Here is a 17,799-nt window from a genome sequence, read left to right on the forward strand (position 1 = left end):
GCAGGGGAGTGACATGATGGAGGTGTGTAGACGGTTGTAGCTGGAGAATGTAGGCCTGAGTGACTCAGGAAAAGGCCAGGGGAAGAGAGCAGCTAGGGAAGAGAGCAGTAGATGAGATGTTCCAGCAGGTTCTTGCCCTTTTTCCTCCTTGGTGTTCCAAGCGGGTGAGCTCTTTGCCTAACGGTTCCTGAATCCCAGGTGATTTTAGGCTTACAGTTTGGTCAGTGAAGCAGACGCCTTTTAAAAAACATTTCCTTTAATCACTGATAGTTTTAATCTTAGACTATGGCCAAGGGTCAACTTTCCGACAGAAATCATTCTCTCGCTTTCTTTTTGGTGCTGTTTTTTTTAATGTTTTGACAATGACGTTGATGGTTTATCTTACTACCTGAGCTGCCCCGGTCATGAGGGTCAGTGGGAGCGGGCCAACGTCTGTGGGAAAGGACAGTGAGCTGTGGCAGTTCTGGTGGAAAGAAGCCAATTCTAGGACAAGGGATGACATTTTTTTTTTTTATGATTTTTTATTATGTTAGTCACCATACAGTACATCCCTGGTTTCCGATGTAAAGCTCAATGATTCATTAGTTGCGTATAATACCCAGTGCACCATGCAATACGTGCCCTCCTTACAACCCATCACTGGTCTATCCCATTCCCCCACCCCCTCCCCTCTGAGGCCCTCTGTTCGTTTCTCATAGTCCATAGTCTCTCATGTTTCATTCCCCCTTCTGATTACCCCCCTTTCTTTATCCCCTTCTTCCCCTACCGATCTTCCTAGTTCTTATGTTCCATAGATGAGAGAAATCATATGATAGTTGTCTTTCTCTGCTTGACTTATTTCACTTAGCATTATCTCCTCCAGTGCTGTCCATGTTGCTGCAAATGTTGGGTAATCATTCTTTCTGATAGCTGAGTAATATTCCATTGTATATATGGACCACAACTTCTTAATCCAGTCATCTGTTGAAGGGCATCTTGGCTCCTTCCACGATTTAGCTATTGTGGACAATGCTGCTATGAACATTGGGGTGCATATGGCCCTTCTCTTCACTACGTCTGTATCTTTGGGGTAAACACCCAGTAGTGCAATGGCTGGATCATAGGGTAGCTCAATTTTTAACTTTTTAAGGGACCTCCACACTGTTTTACAGAGTGGCTGTACCAACTTGCATTCCCACCAACAATGTAGGAGGGATCCCCTTTCTCCACAAGGGATGATGTTTCTAATCAGAGATACCAGGGTCGCCTGGGCGGTGCTGTCAGTTGAGTGTCCGACTCTTGGCTCCAGTCAGGGTCATGATCTCCAGGTGGCGAGATTGAGCCCTACGTGAGCTCCCGGCTCAGCATGGAGTCTGCCGGAGATTCTCTCTTCCTCTCCCTCTGCCCTTCCCACTTGTGTGTGCACATGCTTGCTCTCTCTCAAATTAATATATCTTTAAAAAAAAATACCTGGCTCGAATTCCTCCTCTGCCACTTTGTGTTTGGAGCTTCTAGAACTCGGGCGACTTGCTTAGCTTCTCCGAGTACCAGTCTCCTCCCGTACAGAGGAGGGATGACGGCGCTGACCCTCCTCAGGCTGTTGTCAGGACTTGGTGAAGCCATGTGTGAGCGCGCATATGGTAGGAGTTCTGGAAACAATTTTCACCTTCCTTTCAGCTTTCTGGGACCTGTGGGAGGTGGTTCTGACCAGCTGAAGCCAGTTGGTCTGAACTGGGTCCTAATGATGTAGCCTCTAGGGCTTTTCTCTCCCAGTGGTCCTGGTCCGATTCCCCCTTCTGGCCCCTGGCACAGGCCTCAGGGTAGACGGATACGCATTCCAAACCCACCCAGGAGCAGGGCTGGTGAGCCAAGCCTGGAACATCGTTACCTCCCAGTGAATAAGAGCCCACACCAAACGCCGGCTGAGGGTGTTCGAGTTCGTCCAGCAGGTGCAGCGTACCCACTCAGGCCACTTAAAATGTGGCTCTTTTTTTTCTGTCATAGACAATGTGCACTCCCTTCTCAACTGAGTGAAACCCTCTGACATGAGCTCCTTGACAAGTCCCACTTCTCTGCCAGGGCAAAGAGCTGGAGGCTTTTGCAATTCTCCAAGCATCTGGCCCGTCTTATCCAGATGACATTTGGAATTTTAATCTTCTAGTTATGGGTTTTCATAAATCTGGTTTGCAGTCATCACTGCCAGTCTCCTCTGCTGTGGGAAAATGGCTTGAAAGGGACGTGGGGAGAGGCCGGTTTGCGCGCGTGTGGGGATGGCTGGAGAGCGCACGGGGCGTGGCGGGAGGGAGACTGTAGAGTGGGAGACGGCACTTGTGTCTGACTGCAGACCAAGCACCACGTTAGGGTGACTCTGCCTTGGAAGCCTGTGCTGGGGCTTTGGGATCCGAACTTGCGCTGTGCCAAGCACTGTGGTGGGTGCCACGCTATCTCTCCGCTCCCTTCACATGACCCGTTGTACAGAGAGAAAAACTGAGGTTCGGCGATATTAAGTAACTTGCCTGAGGTGACCAAGTGGAAGGTGGAAAGGATGTTGAAGTCTGGGTTTGACAGACTTCAAAGCCTGTAACTTTTCCAGTGCACCTGACGACCTCCCATTAATCCGTGGGTTCCCCAAAGCTGTACATCTGAAACACCGGGACTGCCCTGGCTGGCATGCTCCCAACCCCTCAGCACCCATCTCCTCCGCTGCACTCAGGGAGTGAGGCGGGGCGGCGGTTAAGGCGGAGAGGTGAGCATGGGTTGGGTCCTGAAAGACTTTGCCGAGGGCTCACGAGTAGTTGGGAATTTCATCTTGAGGGTAATGGGATGCTAGTGAAGGTTTTCGCAGGAGAGTGGCAGGAATCCACTTTAGCAATGATTCCTGGCCCACTCCGTGGCAGAGGTGCTAGTCCTTGTCCTCTTCCTGGGGAAAGTGTTCTGATGCCTTGGGAACTCTGAGAGACTGTACTGTTAAACACTTTCAAAGATCCCAGGGATCCTACGCCCCCTGGGCGGGGGTGGGGGGGAACCTGCCAGTAAAGGACATCTTTATAGGATCTCGAAAGGTGAGGAAGACTAGAGAGGGCATTCCTGATTATAGATCTGCACTGAGTCAGTTCTGTAAATGCTCAGATCGTTGTGTCCCTGTCACCAAAAGTCTGCTACAAAGCAGCCAGCCCAGGTGAACGGAGTGAACTGCCCCATGGGTCTCAGTGTGGGCAGACAGGGTGCGCTTTGGAGTCGGCGGCCCTCTACAGTGGGTCTGGTGTCTGCCAAGACTGGTCACCTCCGGTGCTGGGCTGCAGCTGGTCGGGCCATCTGCCGTGCTGGTGTGCGGCACAGGCGGCCAAGGGAATCCCCGGAGCTTCGGAAAGTCTGTCGCCTGCCTCTGCCAGGACAGTCCAGCGTCGCTTGTTTCCCCGACAGAGCTGCTGCAAACTGTGAAGGGAACAGAGTCCCAGATGCTGCAGCAGCACCAGTAGCAAGAAGAGAGCAGGCGTATGGGTCCTTTGTCTTCTCCTTACCTTATTCCACATGTATTGGCGAGGGCACCAGAGCCCCGAGAGCCTCTACTTTGTGTGGACCCATGTGACTTTCAGCAGTCAAGGGGAGGCTGGAACACGCTCCTTTTCAGGAGAGTAATTTGATGGAGAAATTGTTTTAACTGCCTGCCCCTGGGTTTCAGCCCAGGGCCTCAAACTTGGATAAAAGAGCCTATCTTGGCAGCTTCCCGGAGCCCAAGGGAGCCTCTCATCTTTTACTAAATTGACACACTTTGTTTGATTAATGCAGATGTGACGTTAGCGATGGTTTTACAGTGCTCCCCCCCACCATCACCCCTGCTGCACCTCCGTCCTCCCCCCAGCTAGACTGAAGGCCCCCCCCCACCCCCCGCCCCCGGCAGAATCCAGAGCGCTGTCCTTGCTGGCAGTTCTGCGCAGAGAGTGGCACTGGGCCCACAAGCCTGGCTTGTGTGTGTCCTCTGGATGTTCCAGCACTTGGGGGGTGCCCACAGCTTCACAAAGGGGAAAAGAGGACCCCTGTTGGTTTCTAGGCAAAGCTGCCCCCTGCTAGGCCCATCTGTAGGGTTTATAGGTGGTAGCAAGTCCCCAGGGCTTGAGAAGAAAGGAAAATTTCCATTTTCCCCATTGTAACACAAGTAAAGTAATTCTTCCCATCTCTTTTTTTTTTTTTATTTTTTTTTAGAGATTTTATTTATTTATTAGAGAGAGAGCACAAGCAGGGGAGCTACAGGCAGAGGGAGAAGCAGTCTCCCCACTGAGCAGGGAGCCTGATGCAGGACTGGATCCCAGAGTCCTGGGATCATGACCTGAGCGGAAGGCAGAGGCTTAACCAACTGAGCCACCTAGGCATCCCTCTTCTCCCCATTTCTACAGAGAGATCCCAGGACCTCTCCTGTCAAGTCCTTTCCTGACCAAATCGTTTTACTCTGAAAATCCAGGCCCTAGATGTTCTGACGCCAACTCTCCTGAGGTGTAAGCTTAGTGTGATTCTAGCTTGGTGGCTTGGAGATTCCTTGTTTTTTCTCAAGAGCATGAAAAGATAGAACAGATGTCTGTCTGTGTGTGTGTGTGTGTGTGTGTGTGTGTGTGTGTGTGTGTGTCCTTTGGAACATTTTGTGCTTTCACTGCATCGTGATGAACCCAAGAGGGTGTGAGGGACAAAAGTTGGGATCTCCGCACACCTGGGATCACAGTCCGATCACTATGTTGGGTAACTCTTCAAGCTCACAGCTTCATAAAATTTCCCCGCCTTAGACAAAGCATGAATGAGGCCAAGTGAGCATTAGGGTGTCACCCAGGACCCAAACATGTTCCTTAATTAGTGTCTGTGTTTCCTCGTGGAGTTATGAGGACTGAGAATTTCAGAAGCACAAAAGAGAACTTTATTTTTTCAGGGAGTTTTTTGTTGTTGTTGTTTTTAACCCCTGAGGTAACCTTATCATTTATTTTTCCTTGTCTGATTACGATCTCCCTAGTTGCTGACAGTTCGCCTTTGAAATGAGTCTGCTTTGATCAGGGATATGGCAGCCAGACAGGTCATTTTTACTGTCTGTGACTTAGTCCAACCAGTTTGGCAACAGCGGGGTCCTGTCCCAGCGTGGGGAGTGAAAACTGGTGGGCACACAGTCAGCCCCGTGGTAAGGCAGAGCAGCCCCTCTCCCCCCCACTCCCACTGGCTCTCCTGTAAAGCAGCTTCCTTTGCCAGCCCTCTCCGCCACAGGGATGAGTCTTTCTGCACGCACCGACACCTCTCCCTTTGCTGGGTCTTCTCCCGGCCCAGCATCTCTCCAGACTATTCAACGATAGACAGTTTGTCTCTGCTGCCTCCCACTTCCGTTTGCTGGACCCTCTTTCATGCTTTCTTCTTTCCGGGCAAAGAGTGCCAGCATGGTTGTTCGAGATCTGTGTCTTCCCAGCTGGAGAAAGGCACTTCGGGGTTCCACCAGAGCAAGTATGGTGTCAGGCACATGGACCTCGGTAGCCCCATGTACGGTGAAGTGGGCTCACCATGCCGGGGGCCATTTCAGCAGGATGTGGCTGAGCTGGACTAGGCCCCTAGTCTGCAGGGCAGTCTCTGCAGTGAGTCTCAGTTCAAACGCCAGCACCATCACTTCCTAGCTCTGTGACCTCGGGCAAGTTATGTCATACGTAATCTTCGATTTTTCCAAAGTGTAGCATGAACAGAACGATAGTCCTGAACTCCCAGGGTTGCTGTGAGGATTTGATTAGAAGTGCCTAGAAAATGCATAGTAGAGCATATACTGTATAGTACGTGCTTAATGAAGAAGACCTAATATCATTGCTTTTATTTTAATCATCACCGTTGTCCTCATTACTCATCATCACACTGCTTGGAGAAGAGCAGCCAGGGACCCAGAGAACCAAAGCTTTGTTCTGTGAAGAGTAGTTACAGGAAAGCGAAACACTTTTATTATGTAAAGAGTTGTGGAGGAGACATGATGCCTGAAGGCTGGAAGGAGTAATCTCTGGGGTTCTCTGCACCAGATCAAGACTGAATTTCAACTTAGTGGAAGGAAGAGCTTTTTAAGGTAGTGTTGGATGGCTTTCTTAGGGGAGAGGGGGTCTTCGTCCTGGGGTTCTGGGGAAACTTTGTGCATCGGAGAGGAGGGAGGTTGGGCAAGGGGACTCTCTTGAGTCTGGGTGTCAGGAGACCCTGTGCTATTTGTTTCATACGAAAAGCCACTTAGCAGAAGATGCCGCACTCCCTACGTACATAGCGATGTTTACTCTGTGATGGCTGAGGCCTCCCCCTGGCCACCTGCGGTCTGAGAACTGGCTTCTCCTTGTGACATCTTTTATATGAGACAATGTCCACGCTCTTAATTTTGGCTTGGCTGAATGCTTCATTCAGGATACTTAAAGCAATGAGACCTCATTGTGCTGGCCAGGCTCAAAGTAGTATGTTGGTGTTTATTCATCCTGGATAATGGTTTTGTGGGGACAAGAGAGAGCCAGTGGGGACAGGCAGTTTGCGGGACGTTTGCTCTCCCGCACAAATAAGCCCACTAGGAAAGCCTGAGTTGCACCAGTTTAGAATACGTCCTCACCAGCCAGAACCCGTGAGCCTCACGAGAGGACGCAGGTAGAGGTGAGGAGTCCCATCCTCTCTGTTTGTCATAAACAGTCATTTCAGTCACAGAGAAAGGCTTCCTTTCCATTCCTCTCCAGCTCTGTCACGTCCTTGTGCAAAGAAGGTCATGTCTCCCAGGCTGGGGTTTATTTTTACCAGCGATACAGATGTTTCTGCTCTTGTGCAAGATTTCATTAAAGCTCAACCAGCGGTTTACTGTGGCGGGAGACTGCCAAGGTTAATATTTCTGCAATACATTCCCTTCTGTTCATTCTTGGCACCAAAAAACTCCCAGGTGGGCATATCGTGCCTGGTTCCATATATCAAAACCGTACAAGGGAATCACCACCAGTGCATCTGTTTAGCTCGGATGGAGCGTCTGATCACACCGAGTGTGTCAGCCTTGCTTTAGGAATCAAGCAGGGGGATGTTTCCTCCGGTGAGTTCAAGCTCACCTTCCATGTCCCTCTCAAGCTGCAGAAACTGACACAGCTACTCAGTGGGGGACAGGGGCCGAGGACAAGAGCGTGTGGCAGCATGGAACGCTACAGCCTCTCCAGTTATCTGCTGAAGTAGTGGGAGTGTAGCTTCATCATGAGGATGGGGGGGCGAGGTTTCAAACCCTGTGCAGCTGAGGGGAGTCACTTACCCCTCCAGAATGTCAGTTTTCTCCTCTGTACAATGGGGTAGCAATTCCTGCCTTAGAAGACGGGAACATTAATTGAGATATTGCCTGCAACTGAGCGAAAGCAGAGTGCTGTGACACAGGACCGTGCCCGTGGGAGGGAACTGCTGGGAATCCTTGGCGGCTCCCCAGGGGTGGAGGAGACTGTCCCAGCCAGGGAAGCCCCTTGCTCTTCTCCCTGCTTCCGTGACAGAGAAGCCGTGGGCCACAGAACCGGTTCTACCCATGAGCACAAAGGAGTCAAGTTAAAAATAATAGCGGCCTGACTTGTTGGATGTGTGTTTCCTCCACCTCGGCCCATCGGTGGCTGGTGGCTTTGGGAAGTGATCCTGGGCTGTGTCTAGGGACATTTGGCCCAGTGTGAGGAGAGCTTGAAGGCAGGGGAGGACTGGGATGAAGGAGGAGACAGGAGAGCGATGTTAGAATGTGACCTCTGGCTGGTGTGTCTAGCGACTTCTGACTTTCAGAATTCAGGTCTGCTCATTGGGGCAGAGTGGGAAGAGTTGACCTCCTGCAGTTTGGGGGGCGGTGTGTGTGTGTGTGTGTGTCCCCGTGCCTCTGCTGACTTGTAGTGTCATCTAGTTAAAAGTATATAGTGTTCATATGAGCTTTATAAGGCTCCACTGGTGAATATAGAAAAATTCTGTATTTTCAGTTATGCTTTCACCAACTCTGCAGACCACCCCTCACACACACCGCACAGCTCGACAGCAATCCCTCACCTTGAGTCTTGCGAGATATCCAAGAGCTTTGTGATTCGTCAACTAAAGGCAGTTTTGTCTCTTCCATTTGAAATGCAAGGTAGATTTTATTCCAGTCTTGATAGAGTCATCAGTGGTCAAATCTGTGAATGGTGTTGTGGGAGGAGCACCGTCTTCATCAGAATATCGTGATAACCGGGACATTCCATTTGCTGGCTGTCCTGGATGACAGCGACATCGTGGACAATGTGTTCCCTGCTGGTTTCTTCGTAATCCATCACTTCCATCCATTCTTCTTTCTGTCCTTCTTTCCAGCCATCCGTCTCTCCAGCAGACGCTTCTTGGCACTTGGCACTGAACTGCAAGGGGATGTGGGGGTAATGATCACAGACCCTGCCTCAGAGACCTTAAAATGGAAAATAGGAATCAAGACACTTAAGTATATGGATGAAAAGCTCAAGGGAAAGTTGAGGATGGGGCAAGAGTAGCGTTTGAGCCAACTGCTCTTTGAGAAATACACAGGGTCCCCATTTGTGGAGACTGCATTCATTCTCACTGTAGGAGTGAAGCCTGAGGCTGGAAAGAGTGGTTCCCTAGGAGCAACCACCAGGGGTCTCCGTGGGCCTAGGTGAAGGGGGGGAGTGGGCAGTCAGGGACATACACGGAAGCAGCAGCTCTTGGAAGTCAACTCAACGATTTGGGACTTGATTCTGGGGCATCAGTAAATGCTTTCGTGGCAGATGTGGCCAAGGGACCTGGGTGGCCCTCACTTGACCCCGGATGCATGCTGAGAGATTTTGAGACGTCTTCTACTTATCAAAGGTTGGGTATTAGCTGACAGGTGGGGCAGTCTCTGATGGGAGGTGGCTGAGTCCTCAGCACCAGGCAGAGGGAGCGCCACGTACATCTCCTCCTTTTGTGGCTCCTTTCTTTTCAAACCTCTCCTTTTCAGTTTGCCTCACTTTTATCGACAGTCTTCCCACTATCTTCAGACAATCCTGTAAGACCTGTTCTCCCGCCTCACCTCTCAGCCATCTAGGAAAATGGGAGTTTGGAGAAGGGGGTTCAGCCTCCATGACCTCTTCTGTCTTAGGACTCTGTTCCTTGGCTATAAATAAGGCCGTTGTTTAGTGCCACTATTGATGGCATTTGCAGCTGTCCCCTGGGAGATGGGCTCAGATAATAACCCATTTTCGAGAGGACCTGGCCATTAGGTGACAGCTATTTATGCTTCCTATTGACTAGGGCCAAACCTGAACTGTCACTGACATTAAATTTTCATGTGCAGGGAAGCCGCCTTTCCTTATCGGGCTGTCTCTTTCCATTTATTTGAAATATGTAACCGGGTTGGTCTAGGTTCTTAAAAAAGATGAGCAACGAAATCTTGAGGGACTCCTGTGTTCTGGCTGTGGGGATTTTCCAAAGGCTAAATGGCTTACCCAGAGTCACCAGGTCAGTTGGTAAGTGACAGAGCCGGAATTCAAACCGACTCCTGCCTGAAATCAAAGCCCGGGTAATTTCCACGAAACCATGCGTGTCTGATTTCTGCACCTGCAATATCACTACAGAGTGTTTTATTTATTTATTTTGTCCCTTGATGTCTCTCTTACTCAGAGCTCAGGAGCTGATTGCACGTGCAATTTTTTCAAAAGCTCATTCATGCTGAATTTGCCTCTGTGGTCACAGTGTGCCATCTTCACACGGCTGCTTTCCCACACCCTCCTAGGAGAAGAAACAGGGCCCTAAAATGTCAGGCAAGATCCCTTCGGGCTTTATAATCTAATGCATTTTGTAGGTGGCTGAATTCTCCAGCATACTTCTCATTGGAAAATATTCCCTTCCTGAATTCTGTTTCTCCATCAAAGGGATAGCCCATGGTACGTGATGCCAATTTCCTAGTGGCCTTGACGTTGAAGTTGAGTCACCTGTGCTGCCGTCAAATTCCCTTTTTCTCAAGTACCTGCCCCTTCTTGAACTTAAACTGTGGATCAGGTGGGTCCAGGGGTGGGTCCAGGGGAGAAAGTGTCTCGATCTCTACGTTCATGACAGTTCTTGGAAGGACGAAGGTGCCGTGGTTGAGAACCTGCTCTTGGGAAGCAGAAGCCTGGGCTGAATGTCAGCCTTGTTTCTTGGTCTGTGCCGGACCTGAGGCAAATAGCGTCTGTGAATCTCCGTTCTCCAGTCTATAAAATGAACATTCCTTTCTGGAGAGGAGGTGGGGAATTGATTTTTAATATTCTCATATTGCTTATGCTAAGACTTGGCCAGACCAGAAAGAGCAATGCCGAGGCCCTCCTTGGTGACATCTATTTAGTGACCGTGTTGCCCCATTCACCATATAATATCGATTATCTAAACATTAAGAAGTAGGGGCGCCTGGGTGGCTCAGTTGTTAAGCGTCTGCCTTCGGCTCGGGCCTGATCCCGGAGTCTGGGATCGAGCCCCACATCAGGCTCCTCCGCTGGGAGCCTGCTTCTTCGTCTCCCACTCCCCCTGCTTGTGTTCCCTCTCTCGCTGGCTGTCTCTCTCTCTGCCAAATAAATAAATAAAATCTTAAAAAAAAAAAAAAAGTAACTTAAGTGTTAATGAAATGCACCCCCTTCCTCCCTCCAGAGATAATTACCCATATTATCTATATGTAGGGCATGATCTGATCATTCTCAACCCTGCCTGGGCATCAGAATTCTCTAGAAAACTGTGAAAAGGAAAAAAAAAAGGCAGATGTATGGGTCATTCAAACCTACTAAATCACTCTTCAAAGGTGGGGCCTAGACATCTGTGTTTTTTAAAAGCTCCCCAGGGGATTCTGACAGGCATCGAGAATTGAGACTACTCATGTAACCAACAGTTGGGGCAAGTGTGGTGTGTGGATTATGGACAAAGCCCCTTTCCGTGGGACTAAGGCTCTCCCAGCCCATGGCTTTTCTGCTCATTCATAAAAAGCCCTGTGGTCACAGTAATTTGCAAAGATAGTCTCAAATGAGGAATTAGAATATCCTTGCCTGTAATACTAATCAAAGCTCCAAACTTGAATTCTGATCAGGACCCTGCAGGGGGAGGGTGAAAATAGTTGGCCTTCCCCCTCTACTCCCAGGGAGCTGTGCACGGAGAATGAGGCCTACTGGGATGGTACCTTCCTAATCTGGTTCCCTGCTCTGTTGAAAGCTGTGGTTTTCTTTTGTGGGGCACTTGAAGGGCCCCTTTCTAGGACCTGAGATGAACCCCAGTATGCAGTCTCTCCAAGGAGACATTCCATCTTCTTGCCCCAACAGGGAGGGTTACAGACCAGTCCCAGCCTGTAATGGTCTCTGGCTCCACCACGGAACCATCAGCCATGCCCTCTCTCTCCCTCAAGATCCTCAGGGCGGGAGGCAGATCTCAGACCATAGCATCCTGCACCATGGCAGGACTGTTCATCTCAAGACCCCCCATGACCCCGTTAAAGCACCAGGTTGGAGCAGGCGCATAGAGGACGTGCTTACAGCACAAAGTTCTGCAACGACACCCTCTTCTCAAAAAGTCCTCTCACCACACTTTCCTCTTTTTTTATATCCTCCATATGATAGAGCAGGAAACGTCTTGAAACTGGCTTTCTGATATTCCCTTGAAATCCTGTGTTTTGCACATTCGTCTCACACTTAACTTGGTGCTTCTGTTGAAGCCCCAGGCTTAGAAACAGCTCACTCTGTCGCGCTGAGTTACCTGAATAGGGGCCAAGGGCTTAGACTGCTGGGTCAGACAGGGTTGGTTCTGAAAACTTACGCAAGTGTTTTAACCTCGGTGGACCTCTGATTTCTCAGGAGGACAATGGGACCAGTCAGAGACCAGGAGGTGCTCCATGGTACCCATTACCCCACCCAGTTCAGCTAAAGCTCTGGCCATCATAGCTGGCTTCTTTAAAACTTCATTCATGGAAGGACAGCCAGCTGGAAAGGGGCTGCATCGCCGCTCCTCCACGGAGAAACGCTTGTGGCTCAGTCGGTCCTGGTGTAGAAGTCATCAGGGGAAGGTCTCGCGCAGAACTGTTCACAAAAGCAGGGTCACAAGAGCTAACTGAATTAAGCAAGTTATCGGGCAGTAGAAAATGCAGTTCGATTTGTATCTATGAAGCAGATGGCCGGGACAACATGATGAAATTAGTTTTATTATGTTTGGGGAAATTAATTTGTCACTTTCTTTTTTTCTTTTTTTTTTTCTGAAAAGATGTGATTTTGTCTCTGGTAAAAGCAATTTGTAGAGAAAGTTTATCCTTTAATGGAAAACAAAAGAGGTGGTAGGATCTTGAAAAACCCTTGTATTCTAATTGTCTATTAATATAGTAAATTATATAGAATGTGGCCAAGAGAACAGAAATGCTGCCACCTATTGCTGGTAAAAGCTGGCTTACGTTTCCAAGCACATGGGGGATTTTAAAAATGTTCCTGAAAAATCTTCAGACCGTGGGCCATCGAGTATTAAACTCATTTTGGAGACATTTGTTCTCTACTAAAGCTCTTGGAATCTGGTGTTTTCTAACTTTTCTTATTAATTCTGGTGTCTCCCATCACTTTTGAGCTAGTTAATTTGGGGGAGCCTCAGGCATTTTGACTCCTTCTCTTCAAGGTGAGGAAGAATCAAATGCAAAATCTTTAAGAACAAATAGGATCTTTGGAGATGGGGCTCTGGGTTGTTGTCTGGGAGAGTCCCCACACTTATTCTTCCGGCACACATCGTTCTTTTCATGGCTCTTTTGAAAGGATCAAAGCCAAACCTGGAGTTTTGAATGGCTTCTCTTTTGTTTAGCCCTTTGATCCTTCGCAGTTACTAATGAGCATTCCAGGAGCTTCACCCATGCTGGAAGAGCTTCTGGGACGGGGTCACTAGAGTATAAACTTATGCATATATCCATGTGTGCTGTGTGTGTGTGTATACAAGTGAATGCGGTTTCTGACGTTTTGTGACCACAAATCGAACTTCAGGCAAGGCATCCCGCCCTTGAAATGGCCCAATGCCCTTCCTACCCGGGGGGGGGGGGGGTGGTGGTATTTAAGAGTTCAGTATTCACACCTGGCTGCGTCCTGTCATGAGTTGTGGAGCTTCGTGTTTTGTCTTTGCAAGGAGACTTGTAATTTTGCCATAGATGTAAATTGTCCGAGAAGGTGTGCAGATCGTCCAGAGAGCTCCCATTCTCTCCACATCCAGTTTCTCCTCCTGTTAACAAATTTGCCACAATTAATGAACCAATACTTAAAAATTATCATAATGTGTATGCTTTACTCAGATTTCCTTAGCTTTTTTTTTTTTTTTTTTTTTTTTTTTAATCTAAGGAACTTTGTTCCAGGATCCCACCCAGGATGCCATGTTAGGTTCGGGTGTCCTATGTCCGTAGGTTCCTCTTGGCTGTGGCAGTTTCCCAAACATCCCTTGTTTTGATGCCCTTGACAGTTTTGCTGAGTACGGGTCAGGTATTTTGTAGAGTGCTCCCCCTCCCCCACTGAGATTTGTCTCGTGCTTTTCTCACGAGTAGACCGGGACTGTGGGTTTTGGAGGGAAGAACCACAGAAGCTGAGTACCATTTTCATTGTACCCTATCAGGGGCACATGCCATCCTCATGACTTACCCCTGCTGAGGCTCATCCGGACCATCTGGCTGACCTAGAGCTTGTCAGGTTTCACTCCTATAAAGTTTCCCTTTCCATACTGTTCTCTGTGCAGCCCACACTGAAGGAGTGGCCGTTCACACTCCACTTCCCTAAGAACAAAATATCTACATACATGATTTGGAATTCTTTTTGCATGGGGGATTTTTTTAATTCTCCCCATTTATTGACTGATTCACTTAACTTATACCAGTATGGACTCCTGGATATTTGTTTGGTACTTCGGGTTGCAATCCAATACTACTTTGTTGCTCACATTGTTCTTGCTTTGGCCACTGGGAGCTCTTGCTGTTAGTTCCTGTGTTTCTTTGACACACTCGCATCAGTGTGTCTTGGTGTGGGCACACATCCTTGCTCTCTGGCACTGTAACTGCTCCACACCTGTCTTGAATATTTCCTGTCTCAGTCTGAGAATCAGCAGTTTCCCTGAGGATCCCTGGTTCCTTACATTGGGTAATGGTATTAGAAACCAGGGTATGGGCACTGAGTGTGCTGGTTGCTACTAGGGTGTCATTGTTTTTAGACCTTTTCAGTTGGCAGAACAAGGAAATAAATGTGTGTGTACTAATCCATGTAATACACATGCCTATAAATATTACTTCAAGAGAAACTAAACACGAGTTTGTACTTATATACTAAGAGATCAGTGTATAGTTTATACTGATAAACTGTATTATCATTGAGTTTATAAACATAGCTTATAATTTATACAGTGTTTCCAGCTCTGATCAATTACCACATGGATCATTCCGGCTCCCCCCCCCCGCCCCCGTTTGCCTGTAACCCCAACTCCAACAGTGAGAAACCTCTGTGAAGCTTGTTAAACACACCTGTGCCAGGACCCATGTCCCGGGTTGATGCAGATGCTCACTTGGGGCCTGGGCATCTGTATTTTAATAAGCTAGAGAGGTTGAATAATCCCACTATTGGCTCACGGTGCCATGGACGCATCTTTATAGCATTTGTCACAATTGTCCTCTGTCATCTTTTTCTGTCTTTATTTGACATTCTGTGATTCATGTCTGTCACTCCCTCCAGACAGTAAGCCCCACGTCTGTTAGGCTCATTGCTCTATATCCCCCAGTAAGGGTGCATAGTGCATAGGCCCTGTAAGTATTTGCTAGATCAGTGAATGAAATGATACACAGCGATAATGAGGAAAAGGACAATAAATATGATTTATAGGCCCCTTCCTACATTCCCAACACCTTTCTACATGCTTCTGAAATATTGTCAGTTTGGGGATTGGAATCTGGTCTGGCTGACCACAGAATCCAAGCCCTTTCTGTTATGGCGATCCTACCCTAGGAAGCCCCTTGTTTCCTGCTTTGCATGTCATTGGAGCCGCCACCGGGCCTGATGGAGCTGTGTGTGTGGCCCAGGAGGAGGCCAGAGGGGGAGAAATGGCAGCACCCATTTAGACTCTCACCAAGGCCCCATTAGGAAATTTACTCCAATTTGGTTTGGGGAGAGCTGTGTTTTTTCCTCCCTTTTCATGCTGACAATGAAGGTGACATTGATTTACAATTCAGTGGGTTGGAGCAGGGAGGGAGGCTTCTATGGGTGGAAAAGATCAATTAAATGATTATCCCAGCTGCCACACACTAATGCCTTTCTTACTGAGTTTCAGAATCAGGAACCAGAAGGCCACCGCATTTAGCCTTTTACAGGAAATCTAATTGCCAACTTTGTGATGCCAAGTTTTATTAGATTGGGAAAAGTCAGTCTCAGCGGCTGGCAGTTCCAGGCACTACAGAAAGCTTCCCACTGGCCACCTGCATTCAAAATGACCTTCTTCGCTTCCTTTGTGGGTGCTCTCGCTGAAGTTTTATGAACACAACATTTTTTAAAAGATTTTTAAATTTATTTTAGAGAGAAAGAGAGCAGGAGCAGGAAAGGCAGAGGGAGAGGGAGAAGGAATCTCCAGCAGACTCCACACTGGGTGCGGAGCCCGACGCAGGGCTCGATCTCACAACACTGATCTCATGACACTGAGATCACGACCTGAGCCAAAACCAAGAGTCACACGCTTAACCGACCATGCCACCCAGGTGCCCCTGAATATAGTATTTTTGCAATGTATGTCTTTCTGTGATTTTTCTCTGGGTTCTAGGAGCTGGCAAGCGGTCAGAATTATATATTGGATTCCTGCCATGTGGTAGGCTCTGGGCTAGTGGCTGAGGCTTCTAGAGGTGAGCAAAACAATAGATCCTTACTGTTTATAGAGTCCTGCACCTGGAATGTTCTTCCCTTAGACCAGTGGGTCCCAAACTGTAGTCTGTGTGAGAATCACCCAGGGAGTTTGTTCAGACCTGACTGCTGGGGCCCACCCTCAGCATTTTGGATTCAGGAGATCTGGAGTGAGTCCTGAGAGTCTGTATTCTAACAGGTTCCCATGTGACGCGGATACGGCTCTGGGAGAACCACCGCCCTTCGTCTTTGCAAGGTTGTCCTCTTCTTACCAGTTAGATCTCTATTCGAATGTCATCTCCTTAGAGAGGCCAGTCTTGATTGCCCTCCCACAGTATCCCTCCGCCCCTTGCCACTCTCTCTATTGCATTTTCTTCGTGGTGTTTAGCATTCTCGGGTATTAGCTTGCTTGTTAGTTTCTTGCCGTTTTGTCTCTCTCTCCCACCCCTCATCCAGTATCAAAGCCACACGAGAGCCGTCTCTTATTTACTGTTCAGTCGTCCGAGTCTAGAATAGTACCTGCTACAGAATCCATGCTCAGTAGACACTTGAATGAATGAAATCTTCACAAGCATAGGGAGTGTTACGAAGGAGAGGCCAAGGATGCCACGGGAGTGAAACAGGTAGACCTCAGGTGGGGCAAAGGCCTTCCACGGCATCCTACAAGAGCAGTTTCTGGGTGAGGTGGTAACGCCTATTTCAAACACCGCACGCTAGCGTTTTGCTTGCAAGGTTAGAGGCTGTGGGATTTCTTGGGAGGTCACAGGGGTCCGCTTTGGGTTTAATTGTTCCATAGCCTTTCCACCGTCCTGTCCACATGGAAAAAGGCCATCTCAAGAGCAGACCAGAATTCCCTCAGGCAGGCAACCAGCCCTTGTACAGACCAGTCGGCTAAGTTGCCCTTCGTGATCACCGAGTGTGGCAGGACACGAGGCCTGAAATGAGCTGCTTCTAGCGACCTTCTTCCTGTATCTGCCGTCGTCCACGTACTGAGATCTGGAACCCACAGCCATGCGGGCGACCAGATAGCCTTTTCAAAACCTCGGCAAGGCCGAATGAAGGCTCACACCCTCCTGCTTTGCAGGAGTGAGACTTTTGGGTGGAAACAGGCAGATTCCTGTCCTTCATCAGCCTTTCAGAGAAAGGGGAGGACGGGACGGGCACTGTTGTTCCTCACTCTGAGAGGGAGTGTCAGGCAACCGATGAGACACGTGGAGGCACCAGGCACAGACAGAGGTGGTCAGAACCCCACTTGAGAAGATGAAAGCACATCGGGCTTCTGCTCCTGTGTGGCCCCCGCGGCCACCGGCTGGCTGAAGGGACGTTTGCGCAGCCCCGTGGCCTCCAGCTGCCCTGCTCGGCCTCTGCCAAGTGCGGGCGAGCGGGGAGCGATCCCCCAGGCTTGTGTGCCCCGGCCAGCCAAAGGAGCGGTGATTTATTTCCCTTGAGCGTGTCATGACAATGTAAGCACGAGAGGCAGGTTATTTTGGAGGGCGAGGGGAATGTGGTGGGGGAGATGGACGGGGAAGAATTGCTGCTCTGCAGTCAGGGCTGAGGGCCAGAGGGGTAACCTAAGCTGCCGCTATTCACGAGGTGGCCTGGGTAAGAAAATCTGACCACAGCGGGAGCGTGACTTCAGCTAAAATTAACCTTCGAGGCTTCACATGCCTCCACAGTGCTTTGAACTAGACACCCGGAGAGGGTGCAGCCTGCTGGCTGCCCCAGACTGCGCGGCCGTGGGTCGAACCATGCCTATAAGCATCAACTTGTGGGTTCCGGCCCGGGGCCAGAGTCGGGACTCCTGCGACCATTACAAACTGGTAAGCAACCTTGATGGGTGCTGGCTAGGTCTCTGGGGAGGGCCGATGACATTTGTTTGAATCAGGCTGGTATAGACATAGATGGCTCCAGGTTGTTTTCTCTGCCGGGCGGGACCACAAGGGCTCTGCGGGGGCCTTTCAATTGTCGAATGCTTTGCTGAGCTCCCCGCCAG

The 17,799-nt window shown here is 49.2% G+C and overlaps 1 protein-coding gene across 3 annotated transcripts in view; it reads left to right on the forward strand.

Moving 5' to 3' along the window:
- Positions 1-17,799, forward strand: part of NAV2 (neuron navigator 2) — a 382,986-nt gene that overhangs the window by 85,999 nt on the left and 279,188 nt on the right. Inside the window, exon 1 of one of the 3 annotated variants that reach the window (XM_087855344.1) lies at positions 17,405-17,626. The exons of the other annotated variants lie outside the window; for them this stretch is intronic. Within the exon in view, the coding sequence (XP_087711470.1) occupies positions 17,471-17,626 (156 nt within the window). The 5' untranslated portion in view covers positions 17,405-17,470. Of the gene's footprint in view, positions 1-17,404; positions 17,627-17,799 lie in introns of those variants that run through there. 3 annotated transcript variants of the gene reach the window in all.

This window comes from Ursus americanus, chromosome 24 (genome assembly GCF_024610735.1).
Source record: "Ursus americanus isolate L20-20 chromosome 24, mUrsAme1.1.p, whole genome shotgun sequence".
In the NCBI taxonomy this organism is placed as follows: Eukaryota; Metazoa; Chordata; class Mammalia; order Carnivora; family Ursidae; genus Ursus; species Ursus americanus.